At 31.1% G+C, this 25,128-nt stretch overlaps 1 protein-coding gene across 1 annotated transcript in view; it reads right to left on the bottom strand.

Moving 5' to 3' along the window:
- Positions 1–1,018: 1,018 nt before the first annotated feature.
- Positions 1,019–25,128, bottom strand: part of TRAM (translocating chain-associated membrane protein 1) — a 67,938-nt gene continuing 43,828 nt past the window's right edge. Inside the window, exons 7-10 of the mRNA XM_035367497.2 lie at positions 19,702–19,772; positions 14,942–15,052; positions 11,906–12,210; positions 1,019–1,267 (exon numbers count right to left, since the gene is read on the bottom strand). Of these exons, the coding sequence (XP_035223388.1) occupies positions 1,152–1,267; positions 11,906–12,210; positions 14,942–15,052; positions 19,702–19,772 (603 nt within the window). The 3' untranslated portion in view covers positions 1,019–1,151. The remainder of the gene's footprint in view (positions 1,268–11,905; positions 12,211–14,941; positions 15,053–19,701; positions 19,773–25,128) is intronic.

Below are 25,128 nucleotides of genomic sequence, written 5' to 3'. Positions count from 1 at the left end.
CCTTTTCACCTTCCTCTGAGTCTGTATCCATTTTAGTAAATATAATTATCATCTTCATCACTTTCATCCATGTCTGAGGCATCTTCCGATTCCTCCTCGCTTTCAATCACCCAACCATTGCTCTGGATCTATGCTTTTTTCCACACGCCTCCATTTAGTAGAATTCCTCCCTTCTTTACTCTCCAACAATCTACAAACATAAAAATATCAAAAAACAAGGAAAGTATTTTATTGGTTAATCATTATTTCAATTAAATTTAATATTTATAAAAATAAAACTGCATAAAGGCTGAAAAATCTTACAAAGGAATTTAAAAATACCAAAAAAGATACCACATACCTTTCAATTTCTGTTACGCATTTAGTCGAGTGGGAGTTAGATGCCGCTTATTATGGTTTGAAGCTACCTCTTTCGAGAGAAACAAAGAATTGACCTCGAATGATGGCAAAATATGATTTTTAAGGCTTTCAATGAAACGTACAAAGAGTGGTACCATCTATATAAGGGATATAAAACAGAATACACAAACTTTTTAAACTGCAATGGATGGCAGGTGTAACTCGCATGCCTAATACAGGGTTAAACAATCGTCTTTTCTACACTTTTAGCTTTGCAAATCTCATTACTAAGTCATCAAACTAATCACTAAATTCAGTTTCACATGTCACAGTCACAGCTATTACTTTTAAGACTTCTAATGTGCTTCCATCTTTTCAATTTTATTGTCAGATTTTTTTTAATGATATCTCGATGTGATCAAGAAACTTTCTCATGAAAGCTAATGGCAAATGCTTATGCTATTTCAGCTTACAAAAAGGTTTCACATGAATGCTCCATTTTCATAAAGTGACCTCAAGATGTTCCAGTTTTGGAAATGCTATACTTTCAGAAAGGTTGTGCCTTAGTTTCCCAAAACTGCCCATTGTTTCCATTTTCTTATATAATAAATCATTCTTTTGGTTAGTGATGGATCGTATGCTCACTAGAACTATTACAAGAAACTGAAAAACAGCATCATACAAAAGAAATAAAATTTTAATGCATAACTTTAGAAAAGGAACATAAAGTACAAAACTTTCACTCATCACTCCAATGCTGGAAAAATAAGAAGAAATTAAACCAACAATATGAAAGAAAGTTTTATTCATATCTAATTGCGCTTTGCTTTCGGACTAGCGGCCACTCCAGTCCGGGCCCTTAGATCTTTCTTCGTATTTTGGTCCACTTCTGGAAGCTCATTTACATCCTCTTCGGATGCCTTCTTCACTGGTTAAAGAAAAATCATTATTAAATTTGCCAGAACAATAGCATTTTTTATAACAAAAAGAAACAAAAGTCCAAATGCATTTAAAACAAAAGTAAATTAGTATATAGTCAGAATCTAACACATGTTTGACATGCAACAAAACTTTCAAATTAACTTATGAAAGAAATAAGCTCAGATAAATTTATCACTGATGAATATAACAAAATATTTAGCAGTAGAAGGGAAAGCATTAACAGATGCATTAGAGAAGCTACAAATAAATATTTTAAAACAGATTTTTTCTTTGTTTTAGTAACACATAGAACCATGATTATAAAAATACTTCAATACATATAACCTCCAGTTTCATTTCATTTTCAGTGGCTTGGTAGCTGACAACAATCTTTATTTAAAATACATATTCTTTTTAACCTTAAATGTTCTTATTTTCTCTTATTAAAATTCGAGTGACACTACTCTTTTGCATTAAAACATTAGCCTGTATATATATATATATATATATATATGTAAGATATAATAAAATATGATAGCTGTTTCAAAAAAATAATTGATCTCAAAATTAACATTCTAAATTTGGTAATCTGTCCCTAAATTCATCTCTTCTCACAGGTTCCAGACTTTTCTGTTTTATGTAACGTTATGCAGATGCCTCTCGTCCAATCAAATTAATTCTAAACCAAAACTGTGAACTGAAACTTCAGCCTTCTTGCTATGAAAGTACTATAACCTTCCCTTTTTCCACGTTAGCTCTCCAGCTGGTAAGACGCTTTTAATCTATGCTGCTGCCGCTTACTTGCTTAAGATGACGTCGTACTTAAAAATTATTCTATTCAAGTATTATTACGAAGTATCTTATCTGAAAAAGGATTATTTGATATGCATGGAAAAAATAAAGATTGTGATTTTTCAAGATATGTTGAGCTAAATTGTGTCATCATGCTTTCCACTCTGCCACCTTCAAACCACAGTTTCATTACAATAATATGGCGCAGCCGATTTTCGACCCTACAGGCGTGGAACTTCAGTGCAGTTTATTTCAACTAATCTCACATCGTTTAACGAATGGATAAAATAAAAAAGGTAATTGAAATCATTACATATATATATTCACCAACAAACTTCTCTAAATATTCATTTATTAATTGAAAAACATTCTTTGTATTTGAAATTTTAAAACCTTACTCATAACTAGACAGACATAGCAATAAATGCTGTAAACATACAAGTAACATTAAATCTTGCATTTAAAAAGAAAAAGGCTATTTCTTAAACTCTCAAAAGAAATTACACTATCATTAAATCTTTGTAAATTTACTCATTTATACATACAAATTTTGCACTCAAAATTGCATAAGACTATTTTTATTACTGCATATTATTGTCCAAAATATAAACTTTTAAAATTCTGATTATTATGTGCCTAAATAAACAGTTAACTTTCAAATTATATTTAAAATTTTAAATTTCTCTCAGTTCCAGAGCAACCTGTTATTTACACATACAAACACACCACATTTAGCTGTTCACCAATGGAAGTAGACTGAAATTTGCATCATGCATTGTCTTCAAAATGATATGCGAATGCAAATCATTAGCATTATAATGCATATGCAAATCATGTGAATTGGTAACACCACCCAAAAGCAATATCATGCGAAGAGGGGGGAAAAACAGCCTGTTTTAAATACACCGGAACATCGACATACGAGTTTAATTTATTCCAGCATTACGCTCGTATAGTGAATTTCTCACATCTAGAAACAACTTACCCATTGAAAATAATGGAAATCCAGTTAATCCGTTCCACACACATAAAAATTAATTTTTCTAATAAATAAAATGGTAAATAATATAACCATAATTTGCCTTCATTCAGCTGCTAGGGCACTAGGGATTTATATATATATATATATATATATATATTTTTCCCCATGATCACCCTCTACACATATAAACGGTTTGTCACAGACATATACTTTTAATTACAAAAATGTTTTAAAAAGTAAATATTCAGATTTAGGCATTTTTAAATTAAAAGAAATCAATTTTTTAAACTTTGCAAAATCTTTTTCCTTTGGTCCCAATACTTATATTTAGGAAAATTTTGGGTTAAATTAGACTGAAGGGTACCCCCTTGTATTATTGCAAAGTTGTTTCATTTATCGCCAATCAAGTCAAGGGAGTGCGCAATGGCAAATTTGTACAACTCTCTGATGTTTTTTTAAGTGAAAATAGTTCAACGTGTACACGGATAAAGTCATGAGAGTGCACAATCCTTAATTTGTGCAATTCTGTGACATTTTCCAAGTGAAAATAGGTCCATGTGTACATGGATAAAGAGTTTGTGCAATTCTTTGACTTGTTATTTCGTCTTAGTGTAGAGGCGATTTTTGACGTTAAAAATTGCCACTACACAAAGCCAAAATAAAAAATCAAAGAATTGCACAAACTCGGTATCCATGTACTGCTAAAAACCTCCAATTTTAAAAAAAGTGTTAAAACACAAAAAGTTCTACCTAAAATAACAGAAATTTTTTCCCCCAAAATCTGGTGATTTTTGATGTCATATTTAATTTTCACTGAGGGCTCAGCTAGTAAATAAATTAGAATAATTTGAGATTGACCTTTTTTTGCCTTAAATGCCATTCAAATCGATTGACCTTTTTTTGCCTTATATGCCATTCAAATCATGAATTTTGTAATTTATTAGCATCTTAAATGTACAAATTGCCTAAAATCCAAGAAAACTTCTTTACTGGCATTTGCTTTGCCATATAAGATTCATTCAGTATTTTATTAGTTGACCAGAAATCCCAATAGCTTTTTTGTCATACAGGAGTCAAACTTCTTGTGTTTTTTTTATAAAAAGTACAATTTTTCCTAAATTTAAGTATATGAACCAAGAAAATGTGTTAAAAGTGAGGTTTTTTTTTTCTTATGTATATATATATATATTTATTTAATTAATTAAATAAAATAAAGTAATAATTAATTAAAATAAAGTAAAATATATATTATATATATATATATATATATATATATATTTTTAATTTATTTTTAATTTAGAATAGAAAAACATGAATTTTTGTATCATTTAAAACATGCTTGTATTGAAAGCGTATGTCTACAACCAATAGTTACGAAAACAAAAGTCACACACACACACTTTTATGAACTGAAAAAATTTCAATCTCTGCATTTAAATTGTTTTTCAGCATTATGTACAAAATCTAAAATCATTATCAATAAGATAATAATACACAAAAATGAAATTTAATGAATACATTGACAAGACGGACGAGATGTAAACATCAGAATTATTATTGGATAGCAAATTAAACTGAAAATTTATTCACACAAATCTCACTCATGCATTTGCATGATAATATTTATGTGCATAAAGTATTTTTAAAAATGCAGCCTCTTATTATGGATGTTAAACTTTTGGAAAGCATTTATATCTAAACAATAGTCCTTCAGGGACAAAGCCCCACTGGACTAATAAAATAATTATTAAAATTTTATAACATATACAGGGAGTTAAAAATGTGACTATATATTTCATTTGCTTAGATACTCATCCTAGATATATAGTTCTAAATAAAAAGTTTTTAAAAATAAAGTAAAAGTTTTTATGAAAAGAGTTTTCACATTGCGTATAAGAAACTTTATGAAATGTAAAACTTCTTAGACATGTTTCAAAGAGTTAAACATGCAATGCAAATTAACAATTTTCAAAAGCAGAGTTGAATTTTAGTGGCTGAAAATTGTTGCAGATGCAGATGGCATTATGCAAATACATGTTGCAGCCAATCACAATGGATTGTCCAAATGTATACTAATTAGGTAAGTCATTAAAGATGCCAGTATTCTGAAGGTTTGAGAAGATTCATTTAAATGTTGATATGAAGTGCTTAGTACTTTTGTAAGATAACTTTTGAAAACATTCATGTTTTATGACGAAAGAAGACAAATGGCAGATTTTCAGTTCTGATGCATTTTCAGACACATTTAAACAAGACAGACGACTAAAGATGTTGCTTCTCAACCCTTCTAAAGATCAGCATTACAACTACAGAAACCTAGCTGAATCAATGAGCAACCTCCTCAACTACTGCATCCATCGTTTCAGTATCATCTGGTAAGGCAATCTGGCAGTTCTGAGCATAAAAGCCTTCTCATGAAGAGACTGCACACCTGAGTGCCAAGTGTTTTTGTTTCACTAATCTCTCATTCCAGAGGAGCAAGACTGAAGTAGTGTCATCAACATATCAACTGGACTTTCTCAGATTGTTGCAATGTACAAGTCATGGATGAGTCCAGATTTGCCCTGGAATCAGATGATAAGAGTGTTAAGAGTCTGAAGAGAATAAGGCATACAGAATAAGGCCCAGAGCTTCATCATACATCACGCATTCACAGGTAGGAGCATCATGAAGTCAGCTGGAATTTAAATGGGACTTTGAACCCAACTGCACATCTTTAAAGACAATTCTGTAATAGCTGGGGGATTGTATCCCACACCACATTGTGAGATTTTATTTTGCGGTCGCCCCCGATTTCCTTTTTGCAGATAATAATGTCTGCCCTCATTAAGCCAGCACTGTCAAACATTTAGAGAGTGTGGGCTTTTTTTTTTTCATATGGAATGGCTGCCATATTCCCTTGACCTGAATTCCACTAAAAATTTTTGGGATACTTTTATCATGCTGTCTCTTGCATGTTTACCTTCTCCAGTGAGTGCATGTTTTTCTCCAGACAACTGAAATCATACGCAATTGCTGCAAAACTTGTGTAAAGATCCAGTGTAGTCACGTTAATGTAAGTTTTGATTGTTTTTAACTTGACATCAATTTTTAAACATGAATTGTTAAGGACCCATATGTTGTTGAATGTCAATTTGTTAATGACCCAAATTAGATGCCATCATATACATTCTTTTGCAAAAAAAAAAAAAAAAAAAAAAAAAAAATCGAAGCACCATGAAGAAAGTGGTTGTTTTTGATGAAATTGAATATGTGTGTAGCTCATACACAGATAATAAAATGATTAAAAAAACAAGGTCATAGTACCTGTTCACGGCTGAGATTGAGTGTTCAAATTAGTAGTTGGTCAAACTACTCCTGGCGGCAATGCATGCTTGAATTCATCAAGGCAAGGAGTGGTAGAGGTTCCTAATGTCATCCTGCGACACATTCTGCCAGGCATTCATCAGGTGTCGCTCCAGATCTGCGATATTTTGTGGTGCCCGAATCTGGTGGCCTACCATGTCCCAGACATATTCGATTGGTGAAAGACTGGTGACCTTGCTGGCCATGGAAGAGTATCAACCATACAAAGACAGTCCAGAGATATGCAAGCGATCAGTGACCTGGTATTATCTTGTTGGAAAAGGGCCCTAGGATGACGTGCCATGAAGGGTAATGCAACCAGCTGCAGGATGGTATCAACATATCGTTGAGCTGTTAAACATGTACGGAGGATGACTAAAGATGACCTACTGCCATAAGAAATAGCACCCCACACCATCACACCAGGGGTTATGGCAGTATGCCTTTGTAAAATAAAAGCTGATTGGGACCGCTGGACCTGTTCTCTCCAGATATGAAAATGGTGGTCATCTGCTTCAAGAGTGAAGCAGGATTCATCACTGAACACTATACGATGCCAGTCTGATGGCAGCCATGATAATTGGCTGCAACACCACTCCAGAAGACTCCGGTGATGTTGTGGGGTCAAAGGCAAACGTCAGGCCTCTGTGAGTGTAACCCCACATCAGACAAGCGCCATGAGATGTTGGATGGTACCACAGGAGGTATATACATGGCTGTAGTGCATTGAATAATCAACAATCATACTGTTGGGGCAGCAAACCATCATCCTATCTTGCCTCGCATTTGTGTTCCTTGGCCTTTCAGAGCCTTCATTTCGTCGGCAATTTCCTTGTAGCAACCATTGCTGTCAATATCTTTACACAGCAGTGTCTGTAGGCTGCAGGTGGCGGCCTATTGCTTGGTATGACCACCCAGCTTCAAGCAACCCTACAATGCGACCACATTCGAAGTCGTTTAGTTGTCTGTAAGGTATTTGATATCACCGTAATGGCATCTTTAGTCGCTTCTTTATGAAAGTACAATGGCAGCCAAAAAAAAAAAAAAAAAAAAAAAATCCACCTTTGTTACTGGTTTTATACTTTGCAAATCGTGTACTAGAAATGTGCATTGTGTTTGCAACTCCTGTTCATTTGCCTTGAAACTTTGATCATTTGCATTGTCGATCAAGATGTTTTTGCATACCAAATTCCATCATGATCGCAAAAGTTCTCGGTGCTTCGATTTTTTTTTTTTTTTTTCCCCATAAGAGTGTAATTTATGAAAACTAAATATTGGTTTCCTCTTTATACATAATGCTTGTTTTCTTTCATGAATGGTGTTAATCAAAGCTTTACTTTACCACTTTTGTCAATTTTCACATGCTTAGCTCTTTGGAAGCTTGTTTATATTAGTTCTTAAAGCAAAAAAAAATCAAATCAAGTTTTATGCATGAAGATATAAAATTCGACCATCCGAAGTTACTAATGAGTTTTTTTTTTGTTTTTTTTACACAATATGAATTCTTAATTGCAAAATGAGTAACTTCATAGTTATTCATTAACCCTCTAAGTGGGCAAGGGTTTGGCCCAAAACATTAAAATTCCTCAAAAAGCTAAGATTAGGTGGTACTTTCCGAGAACGAGATTATACTTCCAGAATGATACTCCCTTTAATTTGTACCTTGATTCCTCTTCAACCAATGTACACAGTACCAATTCCATGATCCGGAATTATCGAAATTTCGACAATTCCAAATTTTGAAAATTTCCAGGATTTCAGATCATTAGTTTAAACCTTAAGGTAAACAAAATTTACAAAAAAAGTTCAATATTTATTTGCTTGTTTTATTAAACTATTCTTTCACTAATAAGTTGTTGAAGCTGTTTCAATTTATTATGTCAATATTCTTCCTTTAATTTCATAAACATAATTTCTTGTTTAGTTACAAATTTCTCATTCAAATCTTGTTACTGCTCTGACGAAAATTCCAACTAAATTATAACAATCTAAATCTTTTCATGCTCCCAAATCTGCCACTTTCATTGTCAGTAATGATATGTTCTGGATTTAATCTTTAAAAGACAGGTGGCCTAAGAATCGGCCAGAGCTGAAGTGTCTCAAAATGATGGCTGTGGCCTAAATATCGGCTAACGAATTCCCTTCCCTAAATCCTTCAGGGTGCGGAGGTAGTCATTGTCTGAATAACCTCCCTTGTCACTTACGCAAGATGAACTTCGCGCCTCCCAACTGTGGGGTTTCGCAAATTCCCTTTCGTTTCCTTCAGCAGTCAAATCTTAGCAATTTTACATTAGTATTAATTTCACAAACTTTTCAGTGTCATTAAAAATGTATTTTTCTCTTATATTTCCCCTTTTTATTGTAATTTTTGCATTTAATATTGCTGTTTGAAACATGCAAAATGCAATGGAGTGCAATGCAATGAAAATATAATCAATAAAATCTGTTTTTAAATTAAAGGAAAATATTTTTAAAAAAAGCTAAAGGATAAAAAAGCTTTTATCACAATAAAGAACAACGAACAATAATGTAGTTGAAAGATGAAATAACTTATGATACAATGGGGGGGAATCAATAAATTAAACTGAATAAGAATACTAATGAAAAAGATAAACGAAACTAATATAAGAAAAATACAGCAGGATTTGTTTGATATATAAATATAAGCTGTTATACAATGCTTGGAAACAAATAAAAGCGAACTGCCGATTTATACGAGAAACAAATAGTTAAATATCATTTTCCAGTATAAATTTAAAATGTTAATTAGTACATGTTGTTCTAAACTAAATTCAGTTAGGAAACAAATAAAAACTGAATAAACTCTGAACTGATTATAGGCGTGCGTTTGCTGCTAAGGCATATTTTCATTATGACGCTATGTCAAAAGTTAATATTCCAACATACAACAATTATTTAGCTACGAAATCTCACCATATGTTTCCCTAGTTTAGGGAAAAGAAACAGCAAAAAAGAGAACAAATTCAACAAATTTTTTTAGATTATTCCCTAGTCTCTTATCTGAAAATTAACAAAGGCGACTTACAGGAAAAGTTGCAAAAGAGTAGTAGTTTTTCTTTACAATGGCAGCTAAAAAGGGGGTGGAAATGCATTTGGATTTCCCGTCTTTTTAAGTGAAACCTTTTCAAACTGCCCCCGTCTCTTAAAGGTTAAAACCATACTACAGATTTCGCCATCCATTAGTTGACTGCTGATTGGAGTATTGTCATAACAATTAAAACATTTCATCAAATCATCTGCACTTATTATCACTTCCCTACATTTCTTCAGAAATTCATTTGATTGAAAATTTTCACCTTCTGCAGCATTCAAAATCTACAGCAAAATTAGGTTGCTGTTTGGCCTAATTTTGAAATTGTAATTTTTTAGCACGAATTGCACCATTGCCATTTTCTATTACCAACACTGCTATACAAGGGATATACCAAATATGCTTTATCCTGCTATAGATTCTGATTTAGAAAGTCTTTTCAACATACCCAAAAATTCAAACTTTTAAATTTGATAACTGCAATAATAGTCATAACTGGGAAAAAAATTACAAGCTGCATCAAATTAGTTATGGAAGAGCATGGACAACTTAACTGCTTCCAAATCTTTCTCTCTTCCTGCTGTTAAGCTATCAAAAGAAAGGCAATATTAGCAACATTCCACTCTAAAGAAATAAAAGTGTGGTCATGTCTAATATCAATCAATGTACTGTCATTGCCCCGATGTGATTCCTTAGCCAGCAAATATTTTAAAGTAATATATACGAATTTCAATTGGGAGAAAAATGTGCTTTTACAACACATCTGCCTTTTTTTATTATATACTCATTCCTAAATTCTGTCAAAAACACAAAGTTGCTGGTGGTCCAGATATTAGATCATTTCTGATTCTGGATGTTCGAATTTTGGACTTTGTACTGTATACTTTAAGCCTCCCAAAGTCCTACACTTAGCTCTAAAAGTTAGAACTTTAAGCCTCCCAAAGTCCTACACTTAGCTCTAAAAAGAAAAAGGTTTCCAAAAATGCCATAAAAATAGATATTTTTGATTGATCATAATGCCATTGTAATATTATATCCAGATGTTTTCTGTTCTATTAAAGATCCTTGTAAGCAGATTTTCAAAGCAGGAAACAAATAAAAGCGAACTAAAGCGAAATAAAAGCGTTCTTGTAACAGATTTTCAAAGCAGAAATACAGACCAGTCTAATACATGGAGAATAACAAATATTTTACTTACATCTATGGAACATATTTAAGCTTTTGGATCACATAAACAAATCCATTTATGGATTTTCCAGCCTCAGTGCTGAAACTGTTTTCATAAAATACTCTACATTATATTAAGATGGCCTGCGCCTTTCGAAATGCTTCACATGTATGTATAGACTTTTGGACATAAAGGAGAAACCGATTTTTCTTATACAAAATATTTTCAGCATACTGCTCAAGATTAACCATCACATTCCAGTAACATGCAGCTCTTAACCCTCTGGCTGATCATCCTGCAATTTCGACAGGCAACTCAAATGTAGCAAAATTTGCTCATCCCGCGATTTCCGCGGGCATATGTTTTTTTTTCCTTTATTGAGGAGTGAATCCAGTTTTTCCTCCGTTTAACCATTCAGTTTATGTTTTGGCCAAAAGATATCAATAGTTGTCCACTAAACTGCGGCATTTGAAAGCAAGTGGTATTAGCACTCAAACTTCACTTTCTGCCGCTTTTTTCTTACAGAAATGGCTGCTAGACAACATTCAGCGATTAAATTATTTAATTAAGATTTTGAATTATTAATTAGATTAATATTTGATTATTAATCAGATTTATTGAATCTGGTGCAAAGATTGTGAAGTCGGACTTTGCCTTGAACCCTGTTTTGAACTCTACCATACTAAACTGCATTTCTAAGGTATTTTCCCCTCAGAGCTTTATATTTTCTTAAATTTTATACATTTTACATTTTTATATTATGTAATAAATAAAAATTAACTGTAATTCGACTGAAATTTATTTTTAAAAAGTTTTTTTGGTGATAACACCTGAAATTTGTTTTTTTGGCAACTTAGTTTCTCATGATAAAAAGATATATAAAAAATATTTTCTAGACAGAAAAAGTGCATTTTTCAATTTTCCAATATATATAGATTTAAAAAAATGGGAAAAAAATTGGGGGGAAGCGATTTTGGCCCACAAATTGAGCAGTTACAGGGTTAAGAACCTAATGCACCTCATGAAAAAAACTCACATAATCACAAAGCAACTACCATTTTAAATAAGCAACTTAGAATACAAAACCTAGCACCATAGTGAAAAATTCCTGTTTTTAAGCTCTCAGCTGCAGAAAAATCACAAAATGAAATAAAGCAAACAGTAGCATTTAGTCTGAGTACCTCACACCCAACTTAAAAAATTATACATATTTCTCATTGCCAATATTTAAAGATTTATTGTATCTTTTTCTAAATACTTAATTTTCATATCATTTTGAAGAAAAAACAGAAATTTATCTGCTTACATTCATCCTTCTTGAGTTTCTTTTCTTTCTTTGCTAAAGCTTTCTTTTTACTAGATGCAATTTGGGCAGCTCTCTCCCTCATTCGTTTCAAATGAAAATTGATGAAGTTCCACATCATCCAAGCCTGAAGTAAACATACTGCAACTAAGCAGTTAATCCGAATAAGCTGCGTGTTAAAATTTCCAGAAGCAATATCCATTACACTAGCTGCTTGTTGCAATGCTAGACCATACCAAAATGTCAATACAGAGAGAGTTATTGAACCTAATCTTACAAGAACAAACAGACCATTCCATATTGTGAACCTATTCAAAAAAAAAATAAATAAATAAATAAATAAATAAATAATAATAATAACTTGTATTCATTTTAAGTATTTCAAAAATAATAAAGACAAACATTTTTAACATATATAAATCAGTTCCAATAAGCATATTCAAACACTTTTGTGTTACTTAAGGCTACTGAATTAATTTTATTAACAGCAGGAATTTGTCATAACTCAATTCACATTACTTAACACAGTTAATTCCAGTTCACTGAAGTAATTGTTAATCTGGGAAAATAATCCATTAAAAAATACATCCATTTAAAGAAATGCCTAGAATTTTGATCAGAAACTGACAATAAATTGGGAAATAAAACTTGCTAAGTCTTATAATCCTACTGCAAATCACAACTCCTCAATATGAACACTTCATTCATGCCTCCCCCTAAAAAAAGATATAAAGTATTTCCCTCGCCTTCTTGGCATACCTTCGTGGTGTGGTGGTCTGCACACTCAGCGCATAATTGAGAGGTCGGTGGTTCGATTCTCGGCAAAGATGTTGCTAATTTTTCAATCTTTTCTGCTCTGAAAACAAATACTTAAAGTCTCTACAAAGGTACACAATGCCAAAAAAAGGGGGGAACAGTTCTATATCTTTGGTTCTACTGGCCGATTGACAAAATTCAAATTGCGTTTTCCACGCCACGAAAGTGTGGTTTAAGATCTATATTAGATTTATATATAGCATATTTCTAACAGAAGTATTTTGACATGAAACCGGACTTTTTCTGAAATAACATATCAATTTGTTCTCTTTTTCGATTCTACAACTCATATTATGTTATACATTTTGTAAAATTTGGTGCAAAATTTACGGAGAAATTCAAAAATTTATCTTGGCACAATAATTCACTTGTCAAACTTCTCAATATACGGCAACTAATTTTCTTTTCCCTTCCATTATGGCGGAGCGGGGAAAAAAGGCACCTTGTTCCTACCTTTTTACATTGTGTATGAGCAGGAAAAAAGTCACATCATTCCTACTTTCAAATAATTTTAGCAAAGTGTCTAAAACCCATTTGAAGTTTTATAGCTTTTAACAAATATGGCAAATTCAAAATGTACCAATATATCAATTCACGTATATCTTCCGAAATTTTGAATAAAAACTGTAATTTTTTGCAGGTATGCTTATAAATACATCTACTTTAAGATGATGGTAAAAATTTTATAGAATATAATTCAAAATTTTTTTGAAAAATTTATAAAAATTATTTTAAAATACAAATTTTTAAAATAAATCATAAAATATGGGTGAATTTAGAAATGTGAAGGGAAGAATCAAATAAGTTTAATAAAAAAAAAGAGATTAATAAATATATACCAAACTCAATTAACACTCGGGAGCTAACATTTTGAGAGCTAATTTTTTAAAAACTACTCGTGCAATTTTTACAAAACTTTATAGTTTGGCGTAATTTGAGTTGTACAATTGAAATATGAACAAAATTGGTATGTTATTTAGAAAAAGTCTTGATCTGTGTCAAAATACCTATATTAGAACAATGCTATATATAAATCCAATATGTATCCAAGTCGCGCCATCAAGACATGAAAAACAAAAGTTGAATTTTGTCAATCGGCTCAGTAAAACGGGACATAAAGAACTGTCCTCCCCCCTTTTTTTTGTTTGTTTGTTTTTGCACAGTGTACATGTTGACTATATAAGATGCTTCTTAGGATTTATGTTCAGTTGAAACTGTTTAAATTTTAAAAATATCTATTATAAAATTTAAATTTGACCAACATCATTACAATTTTCAGCAAACTCTTACATGATATACCGCATAAACGCTCATAAATATAAAAAATACGTTATGTCATGCAAATCCAAACAGAATACGAGACATTCTCTCACATTCACGAAAAAAAAAAAGAAAAAAAAAACTGAATTTGAGACTACAGAAGGTAAATGCCAAAAATTACTTCTTTGATAATCCAATCTCTTAGAATAAGATTAAAAAGTATAAATCCAAATCCATTATAAAATATTTAATGAGACGTAAAAGAATTCGAAATTAAATTTTTCAAAGTTATTAAAATAGTTGGTTAAAGAATTTCCAATATGAGAGGAAATGAACCACAGAAGATTTTAGACATAATAAAATATATAAAACTATAGTCCTCACATGCATTCCTCCCAAAACTTTCAATATTTTACTCTGCTATAAAATATCTAATGTCTAATTTTAAGTGACACCTCATTCAGAACTGCAAAATGGTTTTAAAAAAGGGGGTTAATCACTTTACATCAGAAAATACCAATAGTATGCATTGACAGCCATGTTCGTGTGCACAATTTCACACTGCACTATGAAACTCTGAAGTGATTCTCTTTATCATACGAACTATTTTTTTAAAAACATTTGATGAATATAGGGACAATGTTGATATTTTTAAACAATAATGAAAATGTGGTATAAATGGCAAATATTTTACCAATAATCTTGTTGCCACTGAAAAGTATCACAAAATTATTAAGGTTACTGATTTATACCACTACAATTATAAACAATATCGTACTTGTTTAGCTTAACATATGAAAATATATATTCATAACATATAAAACATACAGTCTTTTTTAAAAATGTATCTTAATAACATATTAACTACTTTTGGTTTCAAAAAATTATTTAAAACATTTTAAATTGGTGTAGGAGAGAGTATAAAAAACTAAGAAAATTTTTTAGAAAGATAAATCAAAATACCCATAGCTCGCTGCTTTAGATTTTTCTGCAAAATACAGAAGTCTTGCAGTATGAAAGACACTTTCAACAAGGTAATGCATCACTGACAGACAAATTGCTATTCTTGTAAAACTGAAAATATGCAAAAATATTATGATTAGAACATAATAGACAAAAAGTTTTAAAAACAATAAAAAGTAAAATTCACTGAAAAACTATACAGCTGGAAAATATAATATGGTATATAAATTCCTACAGGGTTAAATTTTTTTCATGTTCGAAAAACCTTTGTTACATTCTTTCATATCCCATTCAAAAATATCATAATAAGGATTCTTAATATGAAATGAATAATGCAATAAGAAGGGTCACATGAATTTAAAAAAAAAAAAGGGAAGCAGACATCCTGATGCATATACAGTACAAAGTCCGTAATGAAGTTTTTAACAGTTTTAAGGCTCCATTAAGTCTGGAATTACAAGAATATAACTGCTTCAACTTAATATTAAATATTCATAATTAAAGTTTTATTAAACACTCAGCTACAGAATTTTTTTTAAATATGTTAAAGATAAAAATTGCCTTCAAAAATGATGCAAAAACTAAATAGCTTAAGGAATATTAATGTAGATATAAAATTATTAATAACATGAAATTAAATTTTTCGTTTATTAATGACTATATTATTACTCTTCAAAGAATATAATAATCATGTATTACAAAAATATATGATAAAATGGGAGAAATTGTTTCATCTTCATGCACCGAAAAGGTAATATTTGAATACAGTGGAAGCTCAAATCTCAAACACCTCACTTCACAAACAACTCAGTTGATGAACAAAATATCTGCACAAAAAATGGTTTAAATGGTAAATGGTGTTGAGTTATGGATGCTCAAGTTGGTAGCAGATGATTTTGAAAAGTGGTTTGAGATAAACCTAAACCATATAGTTAACCCTCCAAGAAATTTCATTTTAATATTTTCCATTGCTTAACTCTTATTCACAACACCTGGTACCAAGCGACTTACAGGACCATGAATTTGGCTTGGAGCTACATTGGGTTCCAGACAACTGCAACTTTTTTTCATTATCTATACTTTTGCATCTCTAAGCTACACCACGGGCTAGGAAGATGTCAAGAAGTTACAGATAGGGCCAAAAAGGGAGGTCAAGAAAGAACACTAACTTCAAAAGCAGCAACAAAAGGCAAAATGAAAAGGGAGAAAAAGAAATTATCCTAATTTTTTCCTCCCTAGTATTTAAAAAATGGGGTAACATGCAAAGCTTGCACATAATGCTATCACCCTGATAAAGCAGCAGCAAGCTTATAAATATGTTCACTGAAGTGCCATGTCTCACTTACGAAGCACTTTAAAACCAACAACAAATCATCATGGGCAAATTTTGAATAAAACAGAGGCCCAAAGAGTCTCAAGAAGAGTAACACATAGAGATAAAAGAAGGCTCTCTTCAAGACAGTTATCTTAAATTTTTATGGAAGGAAATTTCACATTCAAATAAAATCTTCCTTGTCAATTTCCACTTATGCCATCCCCTCTCCATCATACAGGTATCAAAGTTTTTGTCTATTTTATCTGTTTAACACTGCATTTATCTTTTTTGTTTACACTTTTTTATTTCCATTGGTTTTGAGTTATAAACTGCTAATATATGAAAATAAACAGATGAATTAAAAAAGTAGAGTTTAATTTTACATGTAGTTCATTTTCTAAAACTAGGTGTGAGCACATATGCAAAACTCCCTTTTTATTCAGTTTTTAAGAGAGGAAATGAAATTTTCAAAAAAAATGTGTATCAAATTCTTTTTTATACCAAATTTATTATATTTTCTTTAACATTTTATTCTACATCATGAACATTGTTTTGCATCATAAACATCCATTAAATTATTAGATATATGTACAAAAAAATCCATAACTACTGAAGAAAGCTTTATAAATTTTACAGAAACAAAAAGAGAACAGTGCTACAGTAGAAGACCAGAAACCCACAATGCTTGCGACTAGAGGCTGCGCGGATTTTAGGATTTCAGAACAAGAAAACATTATTTAGAATAACAATGAAAAATAAATAAGGACATATATAGTAAAGAACATATACAAACATTAAGGACATATATAATAGACATGAAAATAAGGGACTTTAATAAAATATTTCTTAAAAACCTTAGGGTGCTCAAGAATAAGGTTTTTTTTTGGGGGGGGATAAATTATTTAGTCAATAATCTCTTTCTGTAACACAGCTCTGTTGTTCTAAAAATTGTAGTTGTTTTTCCCCATATTCCAAACCTTCATTATAAGCTATTTTCTCACTCCTATCAAATTCACTATCTGTGTTGGTATCAGAATCATTTTCTTTCTGTACCAAGCTCAAAATAGAACTAATATTCTCATCATCAGTTATCTGATATGCTACTGTTGGCTTATCTGAAGACATCTATTCAACGACATCTTCTTGCAAAGCCCTCTCATTTGTTCTTTCTATCAAATATAAAAAAATTCTCTTACTTTAACCTTGCTGCACTGACCCTAAAACCAGAAGATTCATAGTCATTGCTTTGTTTCAATAAACAAAGAAGATGGCCATACATTATGACAGCCATTTACTAATGTTGTTTGAGAAATGCAATTCCACAATTCTGCCATCAACAGACAGATGCAGTCTTTGACATGGTGAAATCTTTTTTATAATCACAAAGTAAAATAGAATGGTCACCCAAAAGAATGTTTTTCAGAAACTCCAAATTTGCAGTGGGCATATAATACTATTTATTATATTCTGATCCTTTGGTTGGATCAATAATGTAGTACTTGGAAGGAAAAATAGCTGCAACATTATCATACATTAGGATATTTGCATTTGGATGTACAGAGCAATTGTCTAACAATAGTAAAAGCTTGCAATTTGATGATAACCGCACACTGTTAATACCTTCTAACCTCTTTAACGAAACATTCCATGAACCATTCCGTCCTGAATTGTTTCGTAAACCAGGAATTTTTATTATTCTTATAAATCACAGATAAGGATTTTAATGGGACCAGAATAGCTAACCATACAAAGGTGTGCAAATCATTTCACAAAGAAATGATCAAACTAAATACTTTCCTTGTTCAGCTCACAGTTTAAATTTAGTATGCAAAAAAGCTGCTTTAAGAAAATTCAAGTATGTTAATATTTTCTAAAGCTGTACAAAGGATTTATGACTTTTCATATCTTCAATGAGTTCATGGAATGCACATTTTAAAACAGCATTTAAACAATATGCAGTGGGCACCAAGTAGAAACACAACATTATTTAAAGAACTGAAGCTACAAATAAAAAAGTATATCAGTTTTTTCAATTGCAGTGGTGTGAAAATAATAACATTTAGGGACAAATCAGTTTTATTTTACGTATATCTGTATATTTAATACAGCAAGAAACCAAAAAGTAAGTAAAGCACGGCAATCAAAAACTATACATAAAGCTACATGTTTAACGGTGAGATCATATTTTTCTTTACAGCGGGTGAGAGATAATATTTAAAGCGTTCTTAAGAAATTTAAAAATTAGAACTTAACAGTTGGAAGAAGAAAGGAAAGGAATTCAAAATGGGAAAAGTGACGCTTACGGTCATCTGTTTAGCACTATTAGCAATGGAAAGTTTTAAATCTCCCAAAAGGTGAATTTATACTAAGATTTTTTTTAATTAAAATTGAAGAGCATAAACAAATGTTAGACAGAATATGACTATCTAATTCCTATTACTGAGGGATAATTTCCCAATCTGCACGAAACTTTAGATGCCAGTATTTAATTATAATTTCTGTTGAAATGTTATTTTCTTGATATAGTTATTTACCTATAAAACGCATTTCTATTGAAATGTCTAATATAGTTACACCCACGCCTGAATGAATATACAAATTGGCAGTATCAGACAAAATTATTAATTAGATCATTAGCATAATGAAAATGCACTACAGATTCCATATAAACGAAAAATTGTAATGCTTAATTTTGATACTTATATGTGTTACTCCAATCACTTTAGTAGATCTTCCCAAATTTTCAAAATTCTCGAAATTTTAATTACAAAGAGTGTGTATAAATCAAACAATTAAGTTTAAAAACAACATTGCTATTTTTATATGCATTCATTTTGCTCTATTTCAATGGTTTTCATAAACAAGTTGTGACATTTGTTTTCTCACATTTTTTTAAACATGTATATGTCAGATCTGCATCAAATAAAAGAAACTGCAGAAACACAGTATTTTCCTGCAAAATTAGTAAAGGAAAATAATTGCCTTGAATCTATTTTTAAAACACTCACCAAGAAATTTCCACCCGAACAAATGAAACAAAAATCACATATAAGTAAATTTACTGATTAATTTCAGAATAAATACTTAATTATAATTTAAAATATATATATGCAAGTATATTTGTAATAAATAATTTTTGAAATTTTAAAGTCTTTTTTCCTCCTCTCCCTCCTGTGAAAAATTGCCAAAATGAAACAAAAAAGTGTAGATGCACTAATACGTAAGTACCCAAATTTTGTATTAATACCTTACAGGCATAAAATTGCAAAAGACCACATGTTCAATACATTTCTCTTATTTTTCTGTAAAACTATGTTTAATTCATATAAACTTTCTTTAATGAAATAATGCACTTCATATTTTTATATTCATATATTAAATATTAAAATTTATATGATAAAAAAATAATTGATTACGCATATAAAATCAAATTCTGTTAACTTACTTCAAAACATATGCTGCAGTTAAGAAGACTAAATACAATGTAGTATAGATAATCCTAGGTTTCATTTCATCCTAAAACACAATAAATCAATAATATTTTAACATTATTTTTAAAATGTTACAAAAAAGAAATTACAAAAATGTTACAAAAAGGATCTTGGTTGAAAGAGGCCCTATTAATAAGACTGAAGTCCTACTTCTTGATTAATAACCGTATTTCCATCTTGAGTGTTACCGACCAAATCATATTCAATAGCAATGTAAGAAGTTGCATCTAGCCTCATATTACTTCATTATATGATAAGCCATCACATTACTTGATTTCTTATACATCATACATAGCCACTCCGTCTCCTGCTCTGCCACAGCAAGTTGTATAAACTGTACTTTCAGCATTGGGTGAATAAAGTCAGTTACATAGCTGTCTTTCTGTGATATGCAAACCAATTTGTAGGTTTGATTTTGATTCCTACTATTTTAAATGTGATGTTAAATATGCTTTAAACACGTTGTTAAATGTGATGTGTTGTTTATATAAAAATGAATATAAAAAGTAGATACTTGCACAAAATAGAAACTACTTGTGGATAACAACTCTGATTTGACATCTGACCCAAGTTAGTTCCTGGAGGCCACCAATTTCAGTTAAGCAAGAAATTTCACAACAAACTGCTTGAAAGACGCATAACTATCTGATACTTTTTAAAAGATAAACTCAATTTAGGATTACTGAACAGTTTCATAGCTGTTTTCGAAGCATACGATAAAACTGAATCTATGCTCAAAAAGTTTGACAACCACGTGATTTGCGCATGCGCACAACAAAACTAAATCAGAACTTTTTAGTTGAACTTTGAGAACTCGTTATGGACGTTTGGGTGAAACATGTAATCCACTTCTGTGTTACATATATATATATATATATATTAGCTTATTGATGTTATTGTAAATTAAATATCTTATTATCTTAGAAGCCTCTCTCTTTCTGTGAGTAGTCCCGCGAACGGGCTGGCTGCATGGGTGTTTTCGTGGTTTTCCCCATGTGTAACGTGTATACGAGCCAGTTTCCCTTAGAAAGTCCTCCACGAAGGCATCCCTCCCCTTAGGCAGATAGCCCTAGTGTGCTTTGCCATAATTAAATACAACAACAACTTTCTGTGAGTAGTGTATTGTGTAATTAAGAAAAATACTCCTGGATATGCCTTTGGAGAAGAAAGAAGATCGATTAAAAGGTAAGTCTTTTTACCTTTTATTTTCTAAGAATTATACACTCATAAAAAATAAGCTCACAAATGAAGTTGAACACTGTAACCCACTTAAAAGGCCTTGATGGTCCATTTTTTTGTATTTCATATCCATTTTACTTGAAATAAAGACAATTTTTATTATTTACTTGCAAAAAGAAAGTAATAAATATGGAATTTGGAAAGATTATAACAGCTAATTAAAAAAAGAGGTTAATTTCTGGGTTAATTTTTATACTACTTTTTGAAATAATCCTAATATTTACAGATCACACATTAGCATAACTGGAAAGCGGAGGAAAAAGAAGCAAATGCTTTATTTAAATAGAAATATGAGGCATGTTTTAAAGTAAATACTATTTGGAAATAAAAAAGAAATAAGTAAAATTTTCGTACCAATTTTATTTTATATGAAAGCCACATGCCTCAGTCTATTTTTCTACATTATTTATGTGAATTTTAAGGTATTTATTGTATCATACAACCAGTTTTTAAGTCTCCTCTTCATGAAAGTCTGCCACCTGATCTGACATCCATTGCAACATGGTCATTTTAACCTTACGATTGATTATCTTTGTGGCGAAGACCAACGAGATGCTTCTTCGAATGCAGGAAGAGCTGGAAGTCACTGGATGCTAGATTACAGAATGATCAGCACTGTACAGAAATTATTCCCAACAAAATGAAGCGATGAGATCTTGAGTTTGTGCAGCTGCATGTAGACAGCTATTGCCATGAAGCAAAATGATCCCCTATTCAGCATGCCATGCCTTTTGTTGTAGAACTTACTGTATCACTACAAGGCAAAAAATTTACAAGCAATGCCTCCGTTTTGTCCCAAAACAGAGTTTACATAATTTTCTGGACTTAAACTATTTGCTGGAACTTCACTCTCTTGGGTGATGATGAATGTCACCATTCCACGAATTGCTGCTTAGATTCTGGCATAGGGTCAGCCACGCAGGTTTCGTCATCTGTGACAGTTTGGCTTAAAATATCATCACCATCCTCACTGTACTGCTGAAGGAACATCAAAGAACTACCTAAATGTTTGGTTTTGTGCATCTTTGGTACTCGGCATGTGGACAACTTTCAATAATTTCAATAATTTAAGCATTCGCTCTCAATTTCATACAGAACACTGCATGAAACCCGAGGAAAGGTATCAAATAATGAAAAAAAAAGCATGTTTTGTTTCATTTATTCGACAACTTTCTGCCCCAAATAGTGAGTAATCACAGAAGACTGCCCACTTCGTTCATCATCATGAACATTCATGCGGCCATCTTTAAAAGCTCCAACCCATTACCATACCATTCTATTGCTCATTATGTTTCCTTCATACACTTCACTAATCTGGTGATGAATTTCAATTTCTTTCCCATCTTAAAACTAAGAAAACGAATCATCGATTGTATTTCACAGTCGGTGAGATTCTCAGTCAGCGGAGCCATTTTAAAACAAAGAATAACCTGTGGTTTGTCAACAGATGTAGGTAAACAGCACACATGGGCAGAACATCAACCCGGTTGAAAGTGTGCTTAATTTATAAATTTGCCTCATACTAATTTGACAGTACTTACATAGTTTAGATAGTAAATCTGCTACTTATTTTTTCTTCCCTCTAGTCTTTACTCTAATTCTTAACAGAATGTTTAGATCAAGAAAACCAATGCATGTGCGCAGATTTGCTTATTCAGGGGAAAATGGTGACGCATGCATGAAAATGAACTATTTGAGTACCTTTCAAAATAAAGCAAGAATTTTCAGTTTAAACTAATACATAAGTTGAATTCCATCAATCATTAACTTTAAAATGGTATACGACTGTTAATTACCACTTCCAAATTTTCTTCATTTATTAAAAAGCTTTCAAATAATTAATGCAGTAATAGCGAACTATCTGACATTCAATTAACTGAAAAAGTCAAACAATCAGTAAAGTTTAAATTTTTTTAACAAAAAAAATTAAATAAAAAAACTTGTAAAGTCATCATAAATCGCATATAGGACTGGAACCCTACCACCTTTAAATCTGAAATGTGAAAACAATAAGATGGCTCTCTTTCAAAATTACACCCTTCACCAACACCACCATTACTTCCATTGTATTGTTCAGAGAATTTATCTCTGGAACTGGACACTCCTCACAGAAAGAAAAGTAGGGAGTTAGTACAGCATGGGAATACATGAAAGATTCCAAAATTCCTGACAGGCACTCAGTCTGTCCATTACAAGAACTACTCCAGTCAGTCTATTTAATAATTTTAACTTTCCCATTAACCACCACAAATATATATATATATATCATCAATGCAGTTAGCATCAATAATGGATAAGCATGATGTCACAACACAGTCATAAAATCTTCACTTTGGCTGTATGAAAATCTCATCAATTCTCAAGAAGACAGTTAAGTTTTTGTAAATAAGAATATAAATTAGATATTAAAAATTTGTTTTTTCCTCATTTTTTGAAAAATTTATTAAAATTTGGCACCTGTCTTCAAGAGAACAACATGCATGGAATACTTTTAAAATTACATGATCCTGGCAGCAAGGGAAAAGTGTGAATTAATGGGCACAGTACATGACTTCATTTGAAAATGAATAAAAAATGGCAATAAAACAAGAAAAATTATAAATTAATTTTCCCCCTCTTACAGCACATAAAAAAAATACGACCAGATTTTGAAAAACTTGTAAACACACAAATAAACTTCAATTTGAAAACCACACGAAAACAGAATATTAAAAATTTTAACTAATTTAATTTTTGTTTAGAATTTTTCATGCATGACACATATAACATATGCAAGGTAAAAATAATTCCATGCATACACAATGAGGAAGTTATACTAAAGATGACTCATATAACTCATGTTAAAAATGACACATACAACATATGCAGGGTAAAAATAATTCCATGCATACTCTACACAATGTGAAAGTTAGAAAGCTACATCTCAAGATACAATAATATACAAATATAATTCACAAATTTTATGAAGGTAATATAATTCAATAGAATTCCGAAATTTAAGGTAGTATCAAATTTAACTGAAATGCACCATTTGAAAAAAAAAAAAAAAAAAAAAAAAAAAACTCTTTTAATGAAAAATGCATCATCTACAAATGCAAGTTTAGTTTCCCAAAATCCAGTTCTTTTAATAAAACAGTGAAGTAACATACAATAATTCTTTTAAATGCAAAAACAGTTTTCTAAGCTTTACATTATGATGATCAACCTTTCTAATATGGAGCCAACAGAGCCATTTAGACCCAAGCAGTTAAATCTTTTAAAATCTTCAGTTACAATCGCCAAAAAAAAAATCTTTATTTAACTTCTAATTATTAAGCTCATTCTATGGCCATTTCATAAAAATTAAATATTTTATGTTTCTGGAAACTTTGTGTTTTAATATGTAAAAATGGATGACAAATAGCATCCTCCCCATAAAACCCCCAAAAAACGTTTTTTGCTCATCTAGACAACATAATATTCATATAGATCTTCAGTTGAAATAAAATGATTACATCACTGTACCCTCGAAATATGCACAGGTTTAAATAATCTAAATATTTATAGCTACAAGATCTAAAATAGTATAAAATTTATGGATTGACCACCGTCTTGATGCAGCTTTAACAATATACTTTCTAGCCATTTCAAGAATAATTTCTGCACCTCATCAGCTTCTATTAGATGAAATTTTTACGTTTTGTGAATTTTCTTATTATTACGAGATACTGCAATGCTTGAGATAATGTATTTTTTGTTTGCCTCTAGAATTGGGTGCTCCTTTGACTTTTTAAGTGAAAATATATAGATGTGTACATGGACAAACTCAAGGGAATGTGCAAAGCCTAGTTTTTGCATTTCTCTGATGTTTTTTTAACCCATTAACCGCCAAAACTACAAGGAATGTTTCTTTTCTCATGAAAATAATAACAAATATTAAATTAAGCATTTATAACATAAATTTACATTGAAAATATTAAAAAATGCTCTTACTTGTGAAAAAGCGAGTGTTGCGTTCGCGCAACGTCAGCGGAATAAGACTACGGATATTTAGTGAGTACGATTGTACTTGTGTGATGTTTCTTTTGAGTGGAGCGCAGGATTACTTTTTAGCTGTATAAAGTTTTATAAATCTACAAACCACTTAATAACTTAACCACCAG

Source organism: Stegodyphus dumicola, chromosome 12 (assembly GCF_044657685.1).
Source record: "Stegodyphus dumicola isolate Sdum_Otavi_A_Nest chromosome 12, ASM4465768v1".
NCBI classification, from domain to species: Eukaryota; Metazoa; Arthropoda; class Arachnida; order Araneae; family Eresidae; genus Stegodyphus; species Stegodyphus dumicola.
This window is presented reverse-complemented; position numbering and strand designations above follow the sequence as displayed.